Below are 25,851 nucleotides of genomic sequence, written 5' to 3'. Positions count from 1 at the left end.
TCCAGCAGTGTGGAAGCCTCCATGGGCATTTTCCGTTCAGGAAATTGTGGTTAGGGTCAGAGGTATAGTCCCTCAGTCACATTCAGGATCAGATGTACTATTAGTAACAGTGAGGTGCTTGCCTCAGACAGCACATAGTTAGAGAAGGCAATAAGGGGGTTGTATTCTGTGTGCTATACAGTCTATCCTGGGCTTCCTAAGCTAGCCTGCTGCCCTCAAGTGTGATAGAGCAGTGGTTCTCAACCATTAGCTCTCCAAATATTTTAACTTTATTTCTCAGAAGCTGCAGTCATCATGGTTAATGGTCAAAGAGTTGATTTAGATTCTCAAATATTTGACAAGCCAAAAGCTAAGAACTTCAGTAAAGGATGATAGCACCCCATTACCAGTGTTAAAGAGAGATTCAGCTACCAGTCCAATCAATTATGGATGTGGAACTGTTTTCAAAATGTCTTGTGTTATCTCTTGCTTTTTCTACCCAAAATCGTATGTATGTAGCCGCCCCGAGTAGACATGGTCTAGAGGGGTGGGGTATAAATAAATAAATAAATAAATAAATAAATAAATAAATAAATAAATAAATAAATAAATAAATAAATAAATAAATGTGTATGTGTGTGTGTGTGTGTGTGTGTGTGTGTGTGTGTGTGTTTGTTTAACTTTTATACCGCACCATCTAGTAGTCTTGCCACTACTATGGTCAGTTTCCAGTAAAATAAAAATAAACAACCAAATCCCACCCAATTCAAAAATATAAAATAAAAAAATATAATATAAAAGGACAACAGGTCTAAAAATCAAGATGGCAGCAAGGGACAAAAAGATTACAAGAATATAATAGTTAAAATAAGACTAAATAACCAACAATTCGGAGGGGAGGTTATACTGAAATGCCTCCCTGAAAAGCAAAGTTTTTATATGCTACCTGAATATTAAGAGGGAAGAGGTCTGATGTGCCTCCACAGGTCGAGCATCCCATAAAAAGGTGGCCAACGCAGAGAAGGCCTGGCTCCTCATTGTAGGCTTTTGGACTTTCCTTGGGGTGGTCACCTGCAGCATCATTACTAGGGAGGTGGCATGGGAAATTGATCAAAGGGAGATTATTTACTGGGATGGACTCATATTTGGGCATGTGCAGTAGCTGGTAGAAGTGAGCCCCTCCTTCCCACTTCAGCCTGTGAAATGGCTGGGGGTGCAAGAAGACACTGTCCTTGAGTGAAGCCCTTCTGTTCTAGTTCATGGCCTGACTCTGATTTCAACCCATTGACATGATTTCACTGCCACAAGAAAAGAATGATGTGGAAAAATGGACATTAATTGAAATCCTGTTGTGCGGTTACACAAACAGCATAACTTTTGGAAGTGAATTGCCATAAGCTAAGACATTTCTGTACACATTATTCATTGCATACTCAGTCACACAACTTGGTGTATAATAATATCTACAGAGATTTCTTAGCTTTTGGCAGTTTACACCTACACTATTTGCATAATTGTACAACAGGATTTCAGCCAGTGTTATACCACAGCTCCAGAAATATTGATATGAATTTATTCCAATTGAATTTGTTTGTTCACTTTCAGGTTCCCTGAATCTGCTATCTCTGTGTTGAAGAGCCATCGTTTGAGAGAAAAACTTCTTCAGTCTTTGTTCCTTGACAGAATTTTTTGGGATAGCCAAGGTGGTCGCGGGGTTATTGAAAAATTAATTGATGTGATTGAACAGAGGGCCAGAATTCTTCTCACCTATATTAATGCACATGGTACAAAAGTGATCCCAATGAATGAATGATGCTATAATTTTACGCATACTCATCTGGGAGTAAGCCAGACTATATACTTCAGGACTTACTTCTAAGTTAATGGTTCCTAACCACCAGTAACCCAGGTGTTCTTGCAACTCCCAGAAATCCTGGCCAGCACAGCTGGTGGTGAAGGCTTCTGGGAAGTGCAATCCAAGAACCCCTGGATTATCCAAGGTTGGGAACCAATGTTCTAAATGAATATGCAATTGATTTTGGTGGAAATGAGTAGATAAAATAACAGAGCTCTAATGAAAAGACTTGGGCTTTTCTGAACTGAATAAGAAAGCCTGCATAGATAGACATGCACCTGTTGTTGATATTTTTTGAATTCAATTTTATACAAATTGAACTCAGTGACAATTAGTTCTGAATAGACATTTATAGCATTGCACTATTAATTCCCAAAGCACAAATACTAAAACTAACCATTTTGAACTAAGTATTTTATTATCCAAGATAGCAACATTTCATACTACTTGTTTTACAAATCATACATATTTGTTCCCATCTTGGAAAATAAACACTAGATCCAAATTAACGTTTGTGTAGTTAGAATGGCAGAGGTGAAGTTCCTTACCAATCTTCTCCATGGCTGCCCCTCAAGCTCCCTGAAAATATTACATACAGAACCTATTGAATAGGTTATTTTCTGTGAGTGTAGCTCTATTCATGGAAAGTGAGAGTCCTGTTCAACAGTCCCTCTGATTCTACAAGATCCCTTGATCCTCTATGTAGTATTTTCAGGGGACTGAAGAAGGAAAGTCTGTCTCTACCAGCCTACTTGCACATCCATAAATATAAACCCAACCCTAAAGAACACAGTCGATTTCCCACCATTTCTTGAGTTTCAGCAGGAATAAGCTTGCTCACTTTGGGAGACACTTTCTGCAACATATGACCAAAAGTTGCAGCTTGCAAGACAACGTACACTAGGTTTGTTCTGCACTGAGTAGTTTCCAGGACTGCTGCAATACTTGCTTAAAGAATATATTTATACCGGGCCTTTTTTTTTTCCGTTAATTTTGGAGTGTGGATGATCAACTTCTGCTGTTGAGTTTTTTGAGCTTTGCTCTCAGATTGTTGAGCAAATAAAGAGCAAAAACTCTTATAGTTAGTAACATGTTACATTTCTAAGTAAGGAATGTGGCTTTGACAGGATTAAGCAGATATTTAGTGGGAATGTTACAGTATTTGCTTGCTATGTTTTGTCAGTAATTGTACACCTTGATTTTTTTTCCCTTTCTTTTTGTGGGCTCATTCTAATTAGTCTCTTCCCATCCTCAGTTTCCTTCTCTCCTCTGTAAGTTCCATTAATTCAAATGGGTCTACTCTCAAGGCTCTTTAGGTGCCAACATTTTCTTCAGGTCTCTCATTCATATTTCACTGCCTGCTCTGTACCCTTCATTGAGTTTTCTCACCTATATATTCTCTCTTCTCAACTTTACTGCATCCAAAGACATTTCTCCAGCCTTCAGCTTGCCTATTGGGTTTTTAAATTCCATTCATGTTTATACATTTCCTTCCCTTATTACAGGAACTCTATTGTAGATGTATTTTTGCCAAAGCCATTGTATAACCTGTTCCCTCAACCCAGCCAGTCACTGTTAGAGATGAAATTGCCATCGGCACTATACAGTATATTCTGTTACAAATTGCCTGTGGATTATTTCTTTCATAAAGTCCATGTAATGAGTAATTGAATGGTCTATCTTTGCTCTGCCATTCACCCAATGAAAATGTGTTTTTTCTCCCAGTGTATAAAACACTGACTTTGTCATTGTGACTTTGGACTTGAGTCATATTTTGGTTGAATGTTCTGCAACATTATACCTTATGGCTTTGAAAGCATTCCTTTTGATTATCACATTCTGAAGAACTCTGATTGAAACCAAACTTTAAAGGGGCACAAAGATCTGTCAGGATCACAAAATCACACAAAGATCAGAAATTTAAAAGGGTCATGAAGATCAATATTGTCACTACTATGAAAACATGAACGTAATGCTTTTTAGATCACCTTGTTAGTTTGTAGGTTTTGGTTTCATGGAGAGGTTGGGGACTAAATCCAGCTTCATTCCTCAATTGGATTAGATCCATTAAATCAGTGACCAAAATCCTGTTGCGTATAGTAGTAAATTGTGCTAGAGTAGGTCCAATGGGGATTGGTGACTCAACTACTTTGTAAGTTCCATTGATTCAAATGGGCCCTCTCTAACTGTAGCTTACAGTTCTATCACAATAAGTTGCAACTAGAGTAACCTTATATGAATCCATGGAACATATGGAGGAGTTGACTTACCAAATCCTGATTGATTCAATGGGTTTACTTGAGTGCAATTTACTAAGCAACAGTATTTTTCCTAATGGGATTTAACATTAGTGTTGATGTAAAGTCTCATTTGTTCAATAAGTTTACTTTATTTGGGGTGAACAATTGTATTTAGCCCTTTATCTCCACCACTATTTAGCCCTTTATCTCCACCTCCTAATAGCAGTTTAAGTGTCAAGTGGCCCTGCAAAGAATCCTGAAATTTATTATTTGATGAGAAAGCTGAGTATTCCTTTACAGAGATCTCCCACTCAGAAAACAACGGTTCTCACAGTATCCGGAGAGGATGGGAATTAATCGACATATGATATGCCCTTTCAGAATCTCATCCACTTGTGGGTGTTCCTTACTCATAAGTCATGCCTGGAATGCCATTGATTTGATGATCCAGCTGGAATTAGTGGGAGTGCTTGCAAGAAAAAAACTGAAGTGAGCTTTCAAGTGAAAGTCTAAAACTAAATGGACAAAAATTATAATACTAACTAACATTTTCAAAATAGCCTTTCATTTATCTTGCTTGCCCATTTAACATGTGAAGATTATACTCCTGTATTTAGACATGGGGCAAGTTTTGCTCTGAATGTGAATCTTGAACAACTCATTTCAAGATTGAAATATTTCTTTGTCCTGATCATTTTCACATCTGTAAATCCAATTTTGTTGGTTTATATGCTCCGTAGTGAGAAGCCTGTGCCTAACCAACACTTCCCGTGGGCATTTATATGCTGTTTCCCAACCCACCTTGACTATCAAGCAAGAATGACAACTAAATCACCTTGGCTTTTAGAACAGTTGAGGGATCAAGGATTTTTATTACATTCTGGGAAATAGGACAAGCTAGATTAAGAAATAAAGTATTTCTTGGCAATTCAGAAGCTATGTCCACTTGTCTTCTTCACTTGTAATCATCTGTCCTAGGCTATTTTCCTTTTTGGGGCATATAGGATCAGACATCACGTTCCAGGCTAGTCTGAAGAGAATAGCTTAGGAATCTAAGGTCTGTGTGTGGGAGAAATGTGTTATGAAGCATGTCTTGTGAAAAAATGACGTGGGGGTGGGAGGAAGCTTCTGGGTTAGATGCCAAACTATTAACAATGCTGAGTGTTTTCCAACTTATACAATCAAATCTGAGAATATGTATTTACACACTGAGGAAACTTATTTTTCCAAGGGTTCTTTGGCTACAGGTATGAAATCAGCTCTTTTCAGATCTTTATTGTACTACTCTCTGTTTCCCCTTTCGGATAGATCTTTTGCCTCCCAGATAGCTCCTTTCTCCCTTCCTCTATAACTAAACTCTGTCAAGCAGTTAAATTGTGAGTTTTTAGATTAGGCATCCTTCAGTTTTGAGAGACTATGGTATCGTGCTCTGTATGAAGGACTTGGAACAGCATCTAGTGTGGCTCAAAAGGCCAATTCGAGAGTGACAATCCCTTCCACACTGAAGACAAATACAATCTGTACCCCGTCTAGCTCCCTGATTTTGCTGCTTTCATGACTGCCTCTTTGCCTCAGCCTGCTGGACAAGTGTCTCTTCAAATTGGGAGAGGCTATGATGCACCACCTGCCTCCAGTCTGAATGCTCAGATGTCAGGGTTTCCCATCTGTAGAGGTCCATTACTAAGACCTTCAGATCTGGCTTGCAGATATCCTTTTATCGCAGCTGTGGTCTGCCTCTGGGGCAATTTCCCTGCACTAATTCTCCTTACAGGAGATCTTTTTGAATCCGACCATCAGCCATTCTTACAACATGCCCAAGCCAATGTAGACATCGCTGTTTCAGTAATATATACATAGTAAATATTCCAGCTTTATCTAGGGCTACTCTAGTTGAAACTTAGTCCTGCCAGGTGATACCAAAAATGCATTGGAGGCAACACATATGGAATGTGTTCAGCTTCCTCTCCTGCCGTGCACAAAGGGTCCAGGACTCACTGCAGTACAGGAGTGTGCTCAGGACACAGGCTCTATAGACCTTGATCTTGGTGTACGCCATCAGCTTCTTATTGAGCCATACTCTCTTTGTGAGTCTTGAGAACATGGTAGCTGCTTTACCAATGTGTTTATCCAACTCGACATTTAGGGAGAGAGTGTCAGAGATCATTGAGCCATGGTGTTCTAAATCTTCTCCTCTTAGCTGATTGATTGTTGATGTGTTGCCATAGGATTTACTTGGATACCTTCCGAAGGCTGTTCAGTTGACATTGTCATTACAGTAATTTCAGCTGTATTTAATTCAATAAATAATAATAATCATGTACCATCAAGTCAGTTCTCACCTCTGATGACCTCTTTCAGGATTTTCCAGGTAAAAGATACTCAAATATCAGTAGAAGCCACTCAGAAGTGGTTTATCATTCCCTTCTTCTGGAGGAGCTATTGGACTGTGCAGCTTGCCCCAGGCCACACAGATCAGCTTTACCTGCAGGAGGCACAGTGGAGAATCAAAGTGCCAGCCTCTAGCTCTGCAGCCAGATACCTAAACCACTGAACTATCTAGTCAGCTGTATTTAATTTAGGATGGACAAATATGCCATTTTCATATTATGACACAGTGAAATTTTATGGATTTTGATAAACTATAGTTTAAAACAAATGAAGTGAAATTCTCATCCACAAATAATTTATGATTATGGTCTAACACAGTATTTCCTTCTACACACACTGGTCAGAATCCTACTGGTAGTTTCAACTAGAAAAGATTCATTGAATCAGTGAAATGTATATCTGTTAACAGCTCATTCAACAGTTGATTCAATATGTATACCGAGCCAGAGTTGGAAGGTTACTTGCCCCCTGTGTCTCCTAAGGGAGGGATCAGCCAAAGCATGTATGGCTGGTGAAGTCAAGTGCTTCACCACCTGTTCAGACCTGAGCAGTTTCCATGGTCGCAGAACGCCACTAGAAGGTGCGACTAGTAAATCTCTGTAGAGTACTTTATACCTAGAAAATTCTGGGATTGTCACTATTAAGTCCAAATTGACTTCATAAAATCATCATCATCACAATCAATTGCTGTATTTAATCAAAGAGTACAGTATACTGTACAGGCATTTTGTTCACAATAACAATGTATACATTGCTGCAAATTCTGCTCTGATTTTAGATATAATATATAAAATATATATAAATAATATCAGCTGTTATTAAACATATTTTGATTCTGTAAGGGATTAAAAATGTTTCTGTTGCTATGTCTTGGAAAATAAAGCAAAAAAACTTAAAGATATTGTCTTTCTTTATAATGGACAAAACTACTTACAATGAACTTGCATGCTGTAAAATTATTGAATTACCTCTTCATCTGCTCTGTTTGACTACTTTGTTCAGGCAACTAAATTTTTAAATTTTGGATGACTACACTTGACTAAAACAAGATAAAATATATTTAAAGTCAGGTTATGAAAATCTTTTGATGGAAACATTTTTCAGTTGCTTCCTTACAATACATATAACAATTGCATGTATCTCACCTCTATCCTTTCAACTTTGGTGTGTCAGATGGATTTCACTTAAAGCTATTCTTGTGTAATGCATATTGTGTATTTGAAAGGGAACAGCAACAGCAACAACAACATCCACCTCTTCACACCTGAAGAGGAGATGCCATGTTTCCAGTTCATGTTACTCAGTATAACACTCATGGGAAGTACCACTTCAAAATCTTAGGAGTGCAGACTCAAGATGCTTGGTATCCAAGACCGGTCATCTCATTTGAATACCCAGGGAGAAAACTCAAAAGCTCCTCATCTTCCCAGTCAAAGTAATGCATAACATTTTGATACTCTTTCATGACATCTGAAGTCAGCTATTTGAGGTACTTGTCTGCTCTGAATCATAATAGGCCAACTCAGTGTTACGAGTACTTGACACTTCATACTTGCTGAGGTCAACAGCCTAGTGCTGAACTTGTGACTACTGAATAGTAATGATTAGTCTGGTCTAGACAAAATGAAAACATACTGTTTAAAAATAATCTATTTATTAATCGCATGACAAAAATAATTGCAAAACTTAATCACAGAAGCCTCAAAATTCAGCTTCAACATCTATGTCTGCTTCTGTTTAACTAAGATGGAGGAAAAGAAGAAGCTGACCACCTCTGTCCACAGAAGGAAGGAAAGAAGCCAAAGATAATTAATCTTCATGTAGCTCTAGGAAAGACAAGGAAGCAAATACCTGGGTTTTATTCTATCATCCCCTCATCTCCCCCGGCCCTCAACTAAAAACTCTTGCCTGCATGCATTTGTGTTCTATGCAAAGTCCCGAAGCAAAAGGTTACATATTTGGATTTTTCCACAGTAAAACAGAAAAAAAACCCTTTCTTTACACAGAAAATAAATAGGATTGGAGGAAGGTCAGCGGGAACATTTCTCCCATCTGTTAGCTTTTCAACTGGGGGAAAAAACAGCTCCTGGCCTAACTTAGGACTTTCATTATCCACTGTACCACACTGGCTCATAAGCATTACCGAAGCCTTTCCCACTCCTCCATAAATGGCCCTTACATAAAAGCCTAACATCTGCAAGCAGCTGTGTAACTAAAGATTCAAAATATGTAGTTCAAGTAATTAAAGCCCATGTCTCTGAAGTACACCCTTCTTCAAGAGCCAAATTGTACTCACTACATGAAGTATGATACTACTGAAAAACAGTGGTACACTCTATTTCCTCCCCTCTTTCCTTACAAAGGCCAACCTAGAAAGCTACACAAAATCAGATCATGACTGGATTGTAACAATGCTTATTGCTTGGAATCAACACCCTTTTTGCAAATGAGGTATTTGTGGTATCTCGGCAACATTTAGAAAAACAAAAGCAAAGAGCATCTGCAGCAAAGGCAACTATACAGCTCCAAAAGAAAAACTCAACATGTACAATATGGCAATAAAAAATGACCAATGTGTCAATGTTATCATGTTCTCCAGAACTTTTCATTAGGTGTTTAGAAAGCAGGGGGGCAAATGAAGAAATAAATAAATTTAGGCATCCTTCAGTCTCGAGAGACTATGGTAATGCGGTCTAAATAGAGGACTTGTAACAGCGTCTAGTGTGGCTGAGAAGATCAATTTGAGAGTGACAATCCCTTCCACACTGGACACACTGGAGGCAAATACAATCTATCCCCTGTCCAGCTCCCTGATTTTGCTGGTTTAGGGACTGCCTCTTTGCCTTGGCCTGCTAAACAAGTGTCTCCTCAAAATGGGAGGGGCCTGATGCACCCCTTGCCTCCAGGATGAACGCTCAGATGTCAGGGTTTCCCATCTGTTGAGGTCCATTACTAAGGCCTTCAGATCCCACTTGCAGATATCCTTGTATCTCAGCTGTGGCCTCCGTTTTGGGCACTTTCCCTGCACTAATTCACCATACAGGAGATCTTTTGGAATCCAGCCGTCAGCCATTCTCACGACATGCCTGAGGCAAAGTAGACATCACTGTTTCAGTAATGTATACATGCTAAAAATTCCAGCTCATTCTAGGACTACTCTATTTGGAATTTTGTCCTGCCAGTTGATACCAAAAATGCATTGGATACAACGCATATGGAACATGTTCAGCTTCCTCTCCTGCCGTGCACAAAGGGTCCAGGACTCACAGCAGTACAGGAGTGTGCTCAGGACACAGGTTCTATAGAACTGGATCTTGGTGTTCACTGTCAGCTTCTTATTGAGCCATTCTTTGTGAGTCTTGAGAACATGGTAGCTGCTTTGCCAATGCGTTTATCCAGCTTGACATCTAGGGAGAGAGTGTCAGAGATCGTTGAGCCAAGCTACACAAAGTCATGAACAACCTCCAATTCTTGTGTGGAGATGGTAACAGAGGGAGGTGAGTCCACACCCTGACCCATGACTTGTGTTTTCTTCAGGCTAATTGTTAATCCAAAGTCTTGGCAGGCCTTGCTAAAATGATAAGTTGTTGGAGGTCTTCAGCAGAATGGGCAACAACAGCTGCATTATTGGCGAAGAGGACGTCCCACATGCATTTCAGCTGGATTTTGGTCTTCAATCTTAATCTAGAGAGATTAAAGAGCTTTCTATCTGATCTAGTCTGGAGATAGACACCTTCTGTTGCAGTTCCAAAGGCGTGCTTCAGCATGACAGTAAAAAAATATCCCAAACAGGGTCAGCATGAGGACACAGCCCTGTTTCATTTTGCTTTGGATGTCAAAGGGATCTTTTAAAAATAGTTCCAATCTTGGGAAGTATTTTAAAAAGGCCGTCCCTGCTAAGCAAAACAAAGGTTTTGTAAGATCTATGAAGGCCACAAAGAGTGATTGTCATTGTTCCCTACATTTATCCTGCAACTGTCTGAGGGAAAATACCATGTCAGTGGTGGATGTATGAGACTGAAATCCACATTGTGATTCTGGATAGACTCTGTCTGCAAGCACCTGGAGTCTCTTCAGCACAACAAGGGCAAGCAGCTTCCCTACAATGCTGAGAAAATAGATGCCATATAGTTATTGCAGTTGCCCCTATCTCCTTTGTTCTTATACAGTGTGATGATGTTTGCATCCTTCATGTCCTGTGGTACTCCACCTTCCCTCCAGGAAAGACAAAAGGTTTCATACAGCTTGGTCAGATGATGAGACTGCAGACAGAACGAACTACGTGTACCAGATTATGCCTACTACAGCATGGTAAAAGGGGGAAGAAACAGAAAAAAATTATTTTCACATGCATTACCAGAACTGGCCACTAGAGAATTCCAGTGACCATGCTATATATTATTCACTAACAAGTATTCATAGCACGATCTCTGGCACCCTCTAGTGGCATGTTCTGGTAATACATGTAAAAATAGTCCCCCCCCCTTTAATAGTTTTAATATTTTCAGACCGTGGACAAGTGAAACCATTGATACTGATCCTTTGGATACGCAGGTCCTACTGTATATATTGAGAATTTTAAAAATATCAGTGGATGGCTTCCATTTCTGAAAATACAAAGAATGGCTGTAACTCAGGAAAGATGCAGATATTATACATAGCCCACCATTACAGTAAAACTATGTTCATGCTGGAGGATGGGATAGGAGGAGTCCTTGTTTTGGAAGCCAGACTTCAAAGAAATCCCATGATTAAGTCCTGAAGACCAATCACAAAGAAACAAAGCAAAGAAAGCTAATCTGCAAATGCCAAGGGTTGAGTGATGCTCCTGCTTGATACCCCTAAAAGATTAGACCTTAAAGATTTTCTTCCTTTAATCCTAGACTAAACAAAATATCAGTTTCTGTCCTTGGAGCCATTAACCAGGGCAAAACTCACATTTCTAAGTTGGCAGAAAAGACCATCTAACCTGAGGCAAAGTTCTGGAAAACTCAAAGTTTTGCAATTTTTGTGGCATTTATGTCATATTGAAGGTAGACACCACCTGCTCTTTTCTTTTAAAATGCATTTCAGAGTTCTTTATTCAATTAGTTGTGCTACTAGGGGTTTCCTCAACAACCTGTATGTGATGTACATGAGCCAGTTAACTTCACCAACCAGCATATACAAGTGTACCTATGCTATATAAGATAACTCATCTGCCCTTCAGTTCGTCCCTTTTAGCATATTGATAAGGTTTTTAACAAAGGGTAAACTGTTGCTGTTTAATATAAGTAAATCAGTAAATATGCATCCTACTATATAATTGGACACATCAGTCTTGAATGGAATTGACAGCATATGCAGCACGTCTTATCATCATCAAAGCAGGTGACATGATAGAGAAGTTGAATAACTGAGTAGTGTGCTATGCATAGCTTCTTTCTAAAGAAATCTATAAAAATAGAAAAGACAAAAATGTTCTGGCACCTTAGAGACTAACTGCTATATTTCAGTGTAAGATTTTGTGAACAAGTCCACCATGTGAGATTTCCACAAAAGCTCACATCAAAATGCAGTAGTTAGTCTTTAAGGTGCCATAATGTTTTCGTCTTCTTTATTTTTATTTTTTTTTCTTTAGAAAGAAGCTATATCTGTGTATTCTCTAAGGCTTTCACTGCTGGGATCTGATGGTTGTTGTGGGTTTTTCAGGTTCTTTGGCCGTGTTCTGAAGGTTGTTCTTCCTGACGTTTTGCCACTCTCTGTGGCCAGCATCTTCAGAGGACTGGAGTAGGATCAGCAACAGAGCACAGACAAACATGGCAAACTCTTCTAAAACTTATTTCTAAAGTAACTGCATCTTCTCAAGTTATGACCTATTTGTACACAGGAGGGTCATGAAGATTATCACTATTATGTGGGGTCGAAAGTATTCTTGAACAAATGTACCTCTGGGTTTATTGAAATCCTCAATAAAACACATCACCCGTTTGATTTACTTTGCAGTAGATTTCAGTCCTCCTATATGTACAAATTAGAACGTTCCAAAATTGAACAAAAGGAGATTTTTTTAAATTCCAGCACCACATATTATACTAAAAACCAGTGTGTAGACTTCCCAGCCAGCACAGCTGCCTATATTTCAGCATGGACTGAGAAAGTTTTAAAAGACGGAAATATGGCAAGTCAAAGGCAGCTGTTGTTTTCCACAGTGTGCCAATTTGTTTCTTTGTCATGTCTCTGTGGAGGGGAAAAAATAATTTGCATTGTTGGATCTGTCTGATTCTCTGGCAGCTCAAAACAGTGAAATAATGCTTTCATGGTTTTGTCATTTCAAGGTGATAATTCATGAGCAGCACATCTAGTTGGATTGTTTTGTTTGTTTGTCTAATTGTGGAAAGTTGGATCAAGTACTGTATATGGCAGTGGGACAAACTAGGTCTGAGAGAAACATTATACCAGAAAGGTGTGTAGATGAATATAGAGGGATGATCCATAACATTTTGCTGCCTGAAGCAAACAAGAAGATAGCACCCCCTGACAAAAGATGACTGAATTTACACTTGGATTTCTTTATCAGTGGCATTGGGATGGTGCCCTCCACACAAGCCAGCAGGCTGCTATTTACCACACAGTTCCCCGTCATAAACACCATCATAATTGTTATGGAGGTACTCTTGGTGCTTATAATCTTAATACTTCTCCCTTTGTCATCATATCAATCCAAGAGAGTCGTGTATCCAAGAGAGTCGTGTCATCCTGTGATAAATCCACATTTCAAATTCTTCTGTCTTTTTTTTTTTTAAACAGCTTAGGTTAAAGACCATGAATTCCTGCCATATAATAGAGTTGAGATTACATAGCAATCTACAATGCATTTTCTCAAAGCCAATGTTATACTTTTGTTGCATATTACATGCTTCATTTTAAGAAGTTACTCCAGGCCATCTCTATCCTAACGTTTATTGGATAGCTATGGTCCCACTGTTCCAGCCAAATTCCAGGACACTTATATTTGTCAACATGCTGCAAACGTTCATTGAGGATCTTAACGGCTTTCCTTCGACTTCTTATTTTTTGTTGATCACCATGAACTGGGCTTTATACTGTTCATCTTGAGACCATGTTCATGACTTACTTCCTTTACTTTGGTGAGTGACCTTTGTAAACAATCTAAACTGACAGCTAGTACTAGAGCACCATCTGCATCTTGCCAATAGCTTCCTTACTGATAATAATTCCATATTTTGAATCAGCAAGCCCTTCTCCAGAGATGTTCTCAGAGTACAAAGTTTAACAAATGGCAAGAAAGCCACCCCTTTTCATTGTATTCCTCTTCATATCTTTCTGTCCTCTGTCAACTCTGATACTGAGAATGAGTGGTATTTCATTTACATCTGTCTATAGGGCCCCTCAAGATGAATAGGGCAGGGTGGTTAGTGAAAGGTTAAAGTAAAACAGACAGTAGGCAGAACTAACTAATTCTGTTCTTTCCCCCTTCCTTCTCCCTTGCAACTGAATTGAAGATTAGTCTCTTGTGTTGATTCGGTAGAGTTTCATACTATAAGTTTTGGGTTTCTGTTGAAGAAGAAAACGTGGCCTCTACCACCCTTTCTAACCACTGTCATTAGGGCTTAAGGACAGTTTGTTGCCCTGCCAGACTATACTGCTGCCATGCCCATTCTACAAGCACAAAGCCGGAGAAGATGGCTGGCTATAATCCTGTACCACCGGATGTGCTGACTTGAGAACATGAAGGTTATGGGTGAAGAAATACCAGGCGGGCCACAGTTCCCTGCTGTTGGTCTATGAAATGGTTCTCTCATTCACAAAGCATTTAAGGAAGTTCTTTATACCAGTTCAGCTTTTTTGTTCATTTAGTCCACTGTTGTTGACTCTTCCTGGCTGCTCTCTCTGCAGGATTCAGGCCGAGGGCTTTTAACATTGTTTGCCACATGACCCTTCTGAATCTGAATGTCAGAGTGTCAATCTCGGAATTATGGTGTTCAAGGCATATGTTCCACCACAGAATGTATGCCCTTTCAAGATTACCTACTTCACTCCCCCAGTAGCTGTGATCTCACTTTGTGATGATGTTGCATCATCTGAGGAATGACATTTTCTCACCAGGACTCGGCCTGGTATTCCTGACAGGTTCTTCATCTGGGCAATATCAGCTCTCATTATCAGTAATAGTCTGACAGGTCATATGGAACACGTCCAGATTTGGCAGCAATTCATAACAAACACTTATAGATGACAGTGTGCCTGTGTTAAAGGCAGTTGTATGAAGTGTGAGAACCATGTCTGACAGATGGTGAAAGCTGGCTTCTATTTGAAGTTGTCTGGGTTTGGAAATGTTGAAATAGAGAGAAATCCTTTTAAGCCCCTCACATGCCCTAAATAGCAGAAAGAACTACACTACTCTTCAGGTCAGGAATAATAATAATTTAGAAAAGATGATGGAGCTCCTGTTTCCTCTGCTTCCACAAAAGGAAACACAAACCCATGCAACTAAAAATACCAGTGACCTAAAAAGTTACTGTTAGAACAACAACAACAGCAAACTCAGAGAAGGGGAAATAAAGGAACTCAGTCCTTCTTTCATCCAAGAACTAGGTCTTTATTGTCTGTTTCGAACTAGTGAAACTTTACCCAGTCTTGAAAATATTTCCACTGAAGTTTTAAAAGAGGTGAACTATGTAGCTATACAAATGGATACAGTTGTTTCTCAAAACTTCTCATGCTAGTTAGCTTTGTTTTCTCCTGGCAGCAAAGTGGAGTTCGGTCTTCCCAACCTGATGTTCAACAGGAGGGTTAGATTACATGGCCCACCTTTGGAACCAGCGGTGGCTGTGGATAATGCAGATTAGCAGCCTGGGGAAAACTAGTGGAACTAGGTCCAAGAAAGGCACAAAGGTCTGCAGGAATCCATCAAAATCCTGTCTCCCAGGCCTTCTTACATCAAGAACACAATTGACACTTCTGGAGTGAGAGCATTTCAACCCCTCCAATTGTTCTTTTGTGGAAATTCTTCATGTGACATTAGCTGGAACAAACAAAAATGTATGGCATTTGGAAATTTTTGAAATTTTGCCTCACTGGTTGGGCTTATTTGACCTATGAAATGCACTCCACTTAGATTCATGTTTATTTCTGAGTAACTGAGCACTGTATTCAGGCAGCTTCTGGCATGCTAACTAAAGTTCATGAAGGCATTGCATTTGGGCCAGAGTGCAGATATAACTTAAGTGCCATTAAAAAAAGAAAGAAAAGAGGCTAAAAACCTCTTAGAATCATAGCCTCCCATTTTATTTCATTTTATTTTATGAATGCAAATGTCTAAACCTGAACTAGAAAACTCACCATGCATGTAGATCTTGACCTGGGAATAAACCTCACTGAATATGATGGATGTTACCCCTGAGTAGATATTTGTACGACTGCACTGTTAAAGAATTATTTTTGAGAAATATTTCAGTTTAGCAACAACAGCTGTTGCATTGTGGGAATAATGACACTGCCTGGAAAGATTTCATAGCTCAGTGCCTACTGCCTCTCTTCTACTGCAACTGTATCATACTAATTAGCAAGTTTTCTCTGAGTACCTATGTACTCAGCATCAAACAGCATTGCATGTGCACACACACATACACACAAAAAACACATCCAGGTTTACACATACAACATGCACGCAAATGCTGCAGCTGGACCACCTGAGAAAAGATTAATTACAGTGGAATCAATGAACCAGTTGCATACATTAAAAGACCTTAAACGTAATTGGGCCACAATATTGTCTTTTATGGTTGTAATTCATGTCACGAACATCAGTTTATTTATGAAGTTTTACACTGCTTCCAAAAAATGTTCAGCTCTGGGCCTTTGCATCTCCCTGTGGGAAAGCATTCTATAGCACATGGCCATTTCAGACATCTCCCTTTTGTCTCCTTTCTGTAGACAGCATGTGATGCAACTGCCACATGCAATTAGAAAGTGGATTCTTTATATGCAATAGACAATGTGCTCATAAAGTTCTAGAACTTTTTCTGAAATCCACTCCATTTTAATTCAACAACCATGCTATTTGCCAGAGGATCAGGGTGAAAAGCAATAACAACCTGATCAAATAAATATATTATATAGGGAGTATAAATTTGGGTAGAATTATGTGATTTCTGTAGACTGGGAATTGTTCCAAGAAATCATAGGAAATCTGCTGGGCAAGGAAAAACTGTAGCTTATAAATAACCATGCATTTGCAATCTTCTGATTCAGAATGGATTCATGGATGACATTTTCCCTTTTCAACCACATTTTTCCTTACTTTGCTGCAGAGCAACACTTCTAACCTATTCTTTTCAATGAGATCAAGATAGGTCAATATTCAAATACTGCTTTGAATGTGGCCCACTAGATCATGAAAGATCTGTGCAGAGAAACATATTTTTGTAGGCATATCATCCCCCTTTGCCTCTAATTCTGTGACTGCAACAGAGTGGCTACAGAGTTAAACCACAATTATGTATCCTTTTTCAAAATCATTATTGGTGTTATTAGCTGGATCATGTCATTATCACCTTTCCTCCACACAAGTGACCAGTGTTGTTAAAGCTAGCAATAGTGACAATATATTTGAAAATGGAGAGAGAATCCTCCTACCTGGAACTACTGTCCATTATATTCTCCCGAAAGGAGTTATCATTTTTTGAAGGAAGCTAATATTCATTGCCTGAAATCCTGTTGTCAGAAGTCAGAAGACACATAAGGTTGTTGACATCATCAGTCTTATGCAATGTAGGTTGCACAAGAGGATTTCAGCCTATAACTTACACTTTGAAGCAGAGGTGGTTAATCTGTGCCATTCTACCTAATCCCCAGCAGCACAAGGTTTGAATGAAGAGGCAATAGAAGAAATGTGCATAGTTTTACTTGTAAGGAAAAGAAGCAGCATTACAGAACCCTGCGATATTCAACTGTCTGGAGCATAAATCAATAGAATAAATCTTCAGTATAGATGTTGGCCACCCTTGCTGCAAAACTAACTTCATGAGTGTGTTCATTAATCCGAATTATCTTTCCATCTACTGATGTCATTTGGGAATTATACACAGAGCTGAATCTACATCCATTCACAATTGGCAATTTGGATTAAAGGAAGCAAATGAGTTCATTTGTAGAGATGTTCCTATTCATCTGGTAAAAGATTATCATCATGTGAGCTGTATGCCTGTTGATAGGCAACTTCCAAGCCCCTGTCTTCAAAGCTGGCATCCAGTTGGTCACAGCAGAAACAGAATGCTGTACTACATAGGACTTCGGTGTGTTCTAGCACTGCTCTTAAGTTCTTATGACAGCCTAGATTCCACAATATGGGGCCTTTCTTTAATCCACAAAAGCCTTTGCTGCTTACATGTTGTGTCCAGAAATAATTAGCAGATAAACTGATTCTGGCTGCTTGTTCGGATGACTGAAACAAAGGGGTCTCCCTTCATTGGCACTGGATGATCTGCCTGAGTGCAAGTGTCTGCTACACTGCCTCTGGACAAAATATTTTGTTAGAAGAGGAACAGCAGTCTTGTGACACATTAAACACTAACAAGTATCACACGGCACAAACCTTTGTGGACTACAGTCCACTTCCTTAGATGCAAGATGGATAGCTTTAGTTTCTAATGTGTCATAAGACTTGTTGCTGTTTACATCTCTGGAAAGGAGATGAGTACAGAGTCAAGTTCTTTGCCAAACAGACATGTGTTTAAATTATATAAAAATAGAGTCTGCAATAACAGGATGAAATATTGGGTGTTAATTGGTTTGGGTAGTCATGGAAATGTGAAGATTGCTTTTTTCCCTGGCCAATATTCAGAAGTCAGTTTATCTATTAAAACCCTCAGTTTGACAGCAATTCATTACTGCTTCCTATTTTTACAGTAATTTGCCACAATGTGTTCCACAAACTTCCTGTACATGTTCTACAATATGTTATTTCCAATTAGCTATGTCTGTTCTCATGAGGCTACCTCTGGCTATTTCCTGAGATTTAGCAGCAAAGGAACAAATTACCTCACTGAGCAATGCATCTAACTAATTTCCCTGAGAAAGGAATTGCTGCCAGTTTTTTTTCCAAAGAGAGGAGAGAAACTAGAACAGGAGCTATAAAGGTTTATGATGCTTTCAGGGGGAGATTTCATGTTGCTCATCTTGAGCATTCTCACCAATAATGTAGGAATCATCTGGCTTTATGGCCATATAAATAACACATGGAACAGACACTAATGTATATTGCATATCTTTTCACAAATGCTCAATAAAAAATAATATACAATGTTCACGTTTACTCCAGAGTTGTTACAACAATGATAGCATTGAATGAATGTGACAAAGAGCATTATGTATGATATGATTAGATTTCTCCCTGACCACAGATGATTATGTTTCACATTCATGTCTGCCATAAGCAGAGCCTGGGGGAGGGGGAATTACTTTTTGGGACTACATCTCCCAGATGGCTGGAGACTTTGGGATCCGTTGTCAAAAAAAGTAACTTTTCCAAGAACTGAGTGTAAGTACATTGTTAAAACCAACCACAATCCATCCCACTCCAAGTCTTGCCATTCTCCCCTATAACTGACTTGGGACAATTGATGTTCTGCAAGGTTGCTGGAAGTGCCTGGGTGCAAATCTAGTTCCAGACAAGAGGATGCATGTTTTTGCATAAGGAAGGGGGGGGGGAAGAGAGAGACACTTATCAGGCTTCCTAAATTCCACTCTACCAACTCTGAGTAGTTCTAAACGTTCTTTGACCTGAGATTCCTATTCCTAGGGTTGCTGATGTCACTTCCTTCCTCTCACCTCTCTCTCTTGCCCCTCCAAGAAGGAGACTTCTTGCTTTTGCTCTCTAGAGATGTAAAGGATAGTCATGGTTCCTGACAGTTCCAATCTAGCTAGCTAGAACCAGGACTTCCATCACTTTTCTTATCCAGTGTGCATTTCTCTAATAAACACAGACTTATTGTCTTAGAAAGAAGTGTAGCCATGATTCCTTTAAAGAAGGCAAGTGTCCTCACTTGATCATTCCAAGTTGCCACAGTCTGGCCTCTACTTAACTGTTGCTGCTGTAATTTGTGAGAAGGGTAAAGGGAGCAGGGGGTTGGTTCCCCATATACTGTCATTGGTTCTGGATCTACTTAATGTTGCCTCTGGCCCCACTCACCATTTTATTGGTACAGTATGTGGCCAAGTTTTGCCATAGCTTAAAATCTACGCTGCCACTTTGCTTCATTCCTATCCCTGATCATATCAGTTCAGTGTGCTTAACACACAATATAAGAAATAAAGGAATTCTGTTTAGTTTTATTCCCACCGTGAAAGCTAGGGATGGAAAATTGGCGTGTGGACAAACCTTGAGAAATCCCAGGACATGAGTTATTAGACATCGGTTCTTATAATAATTTTCTTCAAATTAGTGATAAGATAGGTAAATCATTTTGGGTGTTACAAACAAAATATAAATACAATGTTTCTGTGCTAAATAATATTACTTGCATTTAATAATTATTTCTTTAAAGTGGGAGGCAACATTTTAATAACCACTGCAAACCATACTTCCAAATCTCCTAATGACAAGATAAAAGGAACACCTGCTATGTTCCTCTGATCTGTACTCACTGGCACTTCTTATTTATTTTAGTAAGTGCTCCTTCAAAATTGTTTCATTTTCTGGCAGATTAACATTTGCCTATACAAGTGCTACATTCTTTGATCTATTTTTATTGGGCCAACAAGAAAGCATCAGCTGGCTGTTGGATCAAGTAGAATGTTTCTTGTTGTATTATTTATTGTCCTCCATGGGCTATCAAAATTGATAAAGAGCACCCTAGATATACCCCTGTGAAAGAGTTTTGTCTTATCAATATTCCAAGAGTTTTATTCTGAGACAAGTGGTTTCTGTACACACCACTACAAGTGGTGCCTCGCATAGCGATCGCTCCGTATAGCGATGAAATTGCTTTGTGATGGACTTTTTGCCATCGCAAGAGTGATCGCTTTGCGATGGCCCCTATGGGGAAATTTCACTTTGCGATGATCGCAGGGAAGCGATCATCGCAAAGCCCCCATTTTTGGCCAGCTGATCGGCGGTTCCAAATTGGCCGCCGAGTAAACAGAATGGCCGTCCACTGTTTTGCCTCGCTTCGGAGGCACCGGAAATGGCCACTGCAATGGAGGATTTTTGCATAAGGTTAGTTTTTAAGCCCGTAGGAACGCATTAAACACGTTTCAATGCATTTCTATGGGCTTTTAAAAATCGCTTAGCTATGAAATCGCTTAGCAGCGATTTTTGCTGCACCGATTAACATTGCTAAGCGAGGCACCACTGTATTTGTTTTTATCATTGGTTTACCATGTCAAGCTGTAAAACTGGCTTATTTTTAATTTCAAAGTGCAAAGCCAGAATTAAGGTTCAAAGCTTGACTGCTGTGCCTGTCCGGTCATACATCCAATATTCGTGAGCCCTACGCCTGAAAAGGAAGTGTGGCTTGGATAACTGGCCCTCAGATTCCAGATTGATTGAACTTTAGATTCCAAAACCCTTGATCATTGGTCATGCAGGGTAGGGAGCTGAAGTCCAGAGCATCTGAAGAATAAAAAATCCTTGGAGTTGCTTCCAGAGTTGTGGTGATAGCACAGGGCAGCAGCAGCAGCCGGTATCCTATCAGTAATTCCAACTAAGAGCAGATCCACTGAATCAATTTCTGAATGGTAGGTCTAAACTTATTCAAATTTCTTTGAATTGATGGATCTACTGTACTAGTAATAGGATACTGACCATTACCTGTAAATATGTATGGTCAAACCCAATTTATTGATGTGACATTTGTCTCATTGTTATCTTTATGGAACAGTCGTACTACTGATGTAGTATACTACCAATGTGACCTTTCTGATTTACAAGTCTTCTCCTGGCAAGGCAGGATATTGTACTACATGGCATGTGGTGGCAGGCATGGGATAATATTGTATGCACCATAGATCTTCTCAAAGTTGCCACAAACCACTGTAGCTCTGTATCAGTGAAGAGACTGAAAAGTTGAACAATCAGGATGTGTGACAGGACTCCTGTTCTTTTCTAAGTCATAAACCCTCACATTTACCTTGGTTTTATCTGTACTCAGTTTCCTTCAGCTTGGCTTGTGCAATTGCTTGTGACATTCCTCTGGTTTGGCAGATGATTGAATCCAAAGCATCTAGAGATAGCGCTTTCTGGGAAAATCTCTTCCCTGGCCCTATTGGAACACAATCAAAACAAGAGATTTTTGTCAAGCCTTCTGAGAAGCTGGATGGGAACCATTTCTGAAAAATCAGAACAATATACCAGGCCTTGTTCCTAGAGAGCTACGTGCAAGAAATAGCAGGAAGGAAAGCTTGGAAACTCTGTGTATGTGAAATCATGGGAACAGCCTTGTCTCACTGTTTTATTAGTAATGAAGATTAACATAATCAAAATACTTTTCTCTGCTGAGCTGTACTGAATAATATTGGCAAGGAAGTAAGTTGAGGAAACCAAATAATTAAAATGGGTGGGCTTTTTCATGTTCTAATTTCAGTTTGTTACACTGAGCGAGATGCTTACTTTTGAAGGCAGATTCGTATGGTGTCAGGTAATGTGTGTCATGATTAGGACACCATTTTGTTTATTTCTGATCAGGCTGTGTGCTGCCTTACGTAGGTGGCACAACCAACACAAAAGAGAATGGTTTCCAACCTTGGTAAATCCCCATGTTTTTGCAGAAGTACATTTCTGTTCTGCAGAAATACTGAGGTGGGAATATTCACGCGCACGCACACGCACACGCACACGCACACGCACACACACACACACAGAGAGAGAGAGAGAGAGAGAGAGAGAGAGAGAGAGAGAGAGAGAGGAGAGAGAGAGAGAGGTTCCCCAGAATAATGCAATGGGAACATAGGGAGTGGAATTCTGATCAGAGAGTTTTCTGTACTACAGTACTTTGTTGCAGTTTTCTAATGGTAAATGTGAACTGACTTTCCTACAACTTCTGATTTCCTTTTCCAAGCCAACATCCTCATCACCTTTCACACAGCACAGCAATTGTTGAAGCAGTCCAATAGTTTCCAAAAGATAATATTTTATTATATTTATTTAAAATATTTTACTCGCTTTTGTCCTTAAAAAGGACCCAAGGCAGCCATCATTGTTAGAAGACAATATTTACAAGCAAATAATAATAATAATAATAAAATATCTTTTCTATAAACTAGTTGAACATAATCTAGCCCCAGGATTGCCTTTTGAGGACCTATTTTTAAGCAAGGGGCATTTTTTCTCTTTTTCTTTGTAGCAGATCATTAGAAATAGCCTTTTTCAATGAGACTACAGAATTGCCAATAACAATATGGTGGAGCTAGTGACACTGTAGGTATTTCAACTCAAAGTAAAAGTTGTTCTGAGATGATAATTTAATAAGACGACAGGACGCAAACATTAGAGCTGCAATAAAAGATCAGAGAGAACTGAATGTTCTCTGAGAATAATATTGCACTATGATGTACAAGAATAAGGCCCTCTTGGCTACTCCTGAGAGTTTTACTGGTTGAAGTAGAAGATTACTGTATATAGCCTATATCAACTCAAAGATATAACCTGATCATCAACTTAAAGTGAAATTATCTATAGTATATCTATTAAACTGCACGAAAATTTCAATGTTTCCTAGATTTGGATGCATAAACAGATATCCTGGGTGATATCCCTTTGGAAGCATTTTTTAGTTGATTTCAGAGCCATTCCTCTTCTACATGAAACATGCTTGTCATTGTTGAATGTGTCTTTGAATAGGAAGAAATGTTCATCAATGTGGCTTACTCTGTAAACTATATTAACAACATAGCTAAAGCTTCCTGTACCCATTCCAAATGGGTTTCAATGATATCATAATCTCTAGCTAAATCTGATTGATAATGTGGTGGTCTAATGTCATCACACCCCTGTTTTCTTGACTTTAAGAACCTATTCAGATTTTCATCTTCAGTGTATAAACAAAACACAATTGGAGAAACAAGGACAAGCCTGACAGCTCCATCCCCAGTACTATCCTCCAAGAAGAAGGAAAACTAGTATACCAGGAAGTCTTTTATACTGATTTAGGCATCCTAGAAGATGCAGAATTCTGGAAAACCATGTTTTATTGACCTGGAAAAAATTAAGGAAAACCTGGTGATTTGGAGCCATACTTACACCAATCAATGGTTCACAGAAATACCCCAGTCTGGGAATCAGAATTTAAAAAGAAAAGGAAGTGCATGAATTATGGATGTTTTAGTTTCTGAAGATAACAACATCTGTATTTCGTGCAGCCCTGTCAAGATTCAGCTTCACTCAGTTCACCAGTTCTTGGCATGGAACAGTTATCTAATAAGACAATGGGTAGCAACATATGAAAACAGAAAATAATCAGTGCTCAGGAATATATAAGCCAACAGATTAGTTATGAACCCAAAACTCTGATGTAGGTGTGAAATGTCATATGTGCAAGCTGTTTCCCCCACATTTTCTTCTGGAAAGAAGCTATGAAAGCCTTGTACATATGAAATTTTAAATTATGTATGCATAGATTTTCTTATTCTAATTTTTTTTTTCATTCAAATTCCCTTCACCTCAAACTCACATCCTTTGTTTCCAGATTCATTAGAATATGATACACTTGGCTAGCAATTTTATGCAAGTAATTCTAGTTCTTATTCTGTGCAAGACTCATTTTCATTGGTATTCCTTGACATAAGTGAATATTTTCTGCAAATGTTACAGTGGATGCTTTCCAGACACATTGAAAATGTCAGGGCAGGGCAAAAGGACAAGAGAGAGCTGTCCTTGGGTCAAAAGGGCAGGTAATGGACAGTGCAAAGCAAAATGGCGAACAATGTTAACAGTTATTACTTCACCTCTGAATTGCCCTCATTTAATGCAGCAAAGCATGTAAATGTCTGTAGACATTCTGAAATTCTATCCTTATTCCTTTTCCTTCTCTACATGTACATAAAGGTTTGTGCTTTTGGCAGTTCCCAGCACAGAAGCCTATTATTTGTAAAAATGTGGGCTATTTTCACATAAAGGCCACGTTTCTTATCCTGTAAAATTATGAAACACTCTTTTCTTTATAACATTTCATATAAAGAATGCTTATTCCACCATAGTTCATCAAGTCTCATTTTGCTGTGCTGTAGCTGGACACATCTGCTACACATAAGAGGGATTCATAAATCTGAAAAGGGACAGAGACAAATGAACACTGCCAGAAGTCTTAGGCAAAATGTATATCTGAGGGAATCATTTGGGGAGAAGAATGTGTACTGTTCAGAACAGAGCACTTTTAGGTCACTGCACATGCACTGAACCACATTTGTGAGAGAATGGAATCTAAAGGGCTACTTTAGTAGGTAGAACTATCGACAATTTGTTTGCTTATGGAAGACAAGGATTTGTATGACCAGGAAAGACATAACAAGGATGCACTCTCCTGTGAAAGAGCATGGTACTTGTACTCTTAATTCAAATGTTGTTGATACGTTGGTTCATGGAAAAATAAATACATAGAGCAGGAGTGGGCATACCTGGTGGGGCCGGGAAACCAAAGATTTGCCACCAGCCCCTGTCATGAGCTGCACTACCTGTGGAAACAGCTATTTATGACTTTTTTTTAAAAAAAAGTAAGCAGGAAGTGCCCAGATAGTGGTACAGACGGAATGCTGTCTACTATCTGAGGTGTTTATTTGTACAATCATTCTGGACCATTTTTCTGTTGCCTTTTTCATGTGGTGATACTGATTTTTTTTTCAGATTGTGAATATCACATACATTTCATGTATTCACTTCAAATTTGCGTTCCTCTCTACCACCACAACCCTTCCATTTCAGCACAATCTGGATATGCTTCAAGTTGGTGACGACAGAATCAGCACAGCCAAACATTTCCTTCCCATCTACTCTTGAGCTGCACTGGAGTGCTTCTGATCTAAGGAAGAGGAAAGGCCAGATCCTCTCATGTTCTGAGGAAGAAATGATAGACAAGTCTTAACTTCCAGAGTTTTCTTGTAGCCAGGATCTGCAACACATCCCAGATTTCTGTTGTGAGATATTTCAGCACTTGAAATAACTATCTTAACAAGAGAGAGGGGCCCAAGTCTTGCTGCAGAGTTGTCTGCACTCATGAAGTGTATTATCCTGAATTCCAAGAAGAGCACTCAGCAGCTAGATATTTACTATTGTACTAGCAAATTTCTACAGCTCTGCATTTGTTAGCATATTCTAGTCTGATGTATGAAAAGCTTCATGGGGTGCCACAGAGCTGTCAAGGAGGAACACATTGCTTCCACTCAGTATAGTAA

General features: G+C 39.1%; 1 protein-coding gene and 1 long non-coding RNA gene across 2 annotated transcripts in view; one reads left to right on the top strand and one right to left on the bottom strand.

The window, feature by feature from the left end:
- Window positions 1-25,159, top strand: part of GASK1B (golgi associated kinase 1B) — a 44,695-nt gene extending 19,536 nt beyond the window's left edge. Inside the window, exon 4 of the mRNA XM_020781403.3 lies at window positions 1,585-25,159. Coding sequence (XP_020637062.3) covers window positions 1,585-1,792 — 208 coding nt within the window. The 3' untranslated portion in view covers window positions 1,793-25,159. The remainder of the gene's footprint in view (window positions 1-1,584) is intronic.
- The window catches only part of LOC140707559 (uncharacterized), a 41,180-nt gene continuing 20,391 nt past the window's right edge, over window positions 5,063-25,851 (bottom strand). The window contains exons 2-3 of the long non-coding RNA XR_012087691.2: window positions 21,597-21,728; window positions 5,063-6,556 (exon numbers count right to left, since the gene is read on the bottom strand). This is a non-coding gene — a long non-coding RNA (uncharacterized LOC140707559). The remainder of the gene's footprint in view (window positions 6,557-21,596; window positions 21,729-25,851) is intronic.

Source organism: Pogona vitticeps, chromosome 5 (assembly GCF_051106095.1).
Source record: "Pogona vitticeps strain Pit_001003342236 chromosome 5, PviZW2.1, whole genome shotgun sequence".
In the NCBI taxonomy this organism is placed as follows: Eukaryota; Metazoa; Chordata; class Lepidosauria; order Squamata; family Agamidae; genus Pogona; species Pogona vitticeps.
The sequence above is the reverse complement of the archived record's forward strand: the minus strand, read 5'-3'. Positions and strand labels throughout refer to the sequence as shown.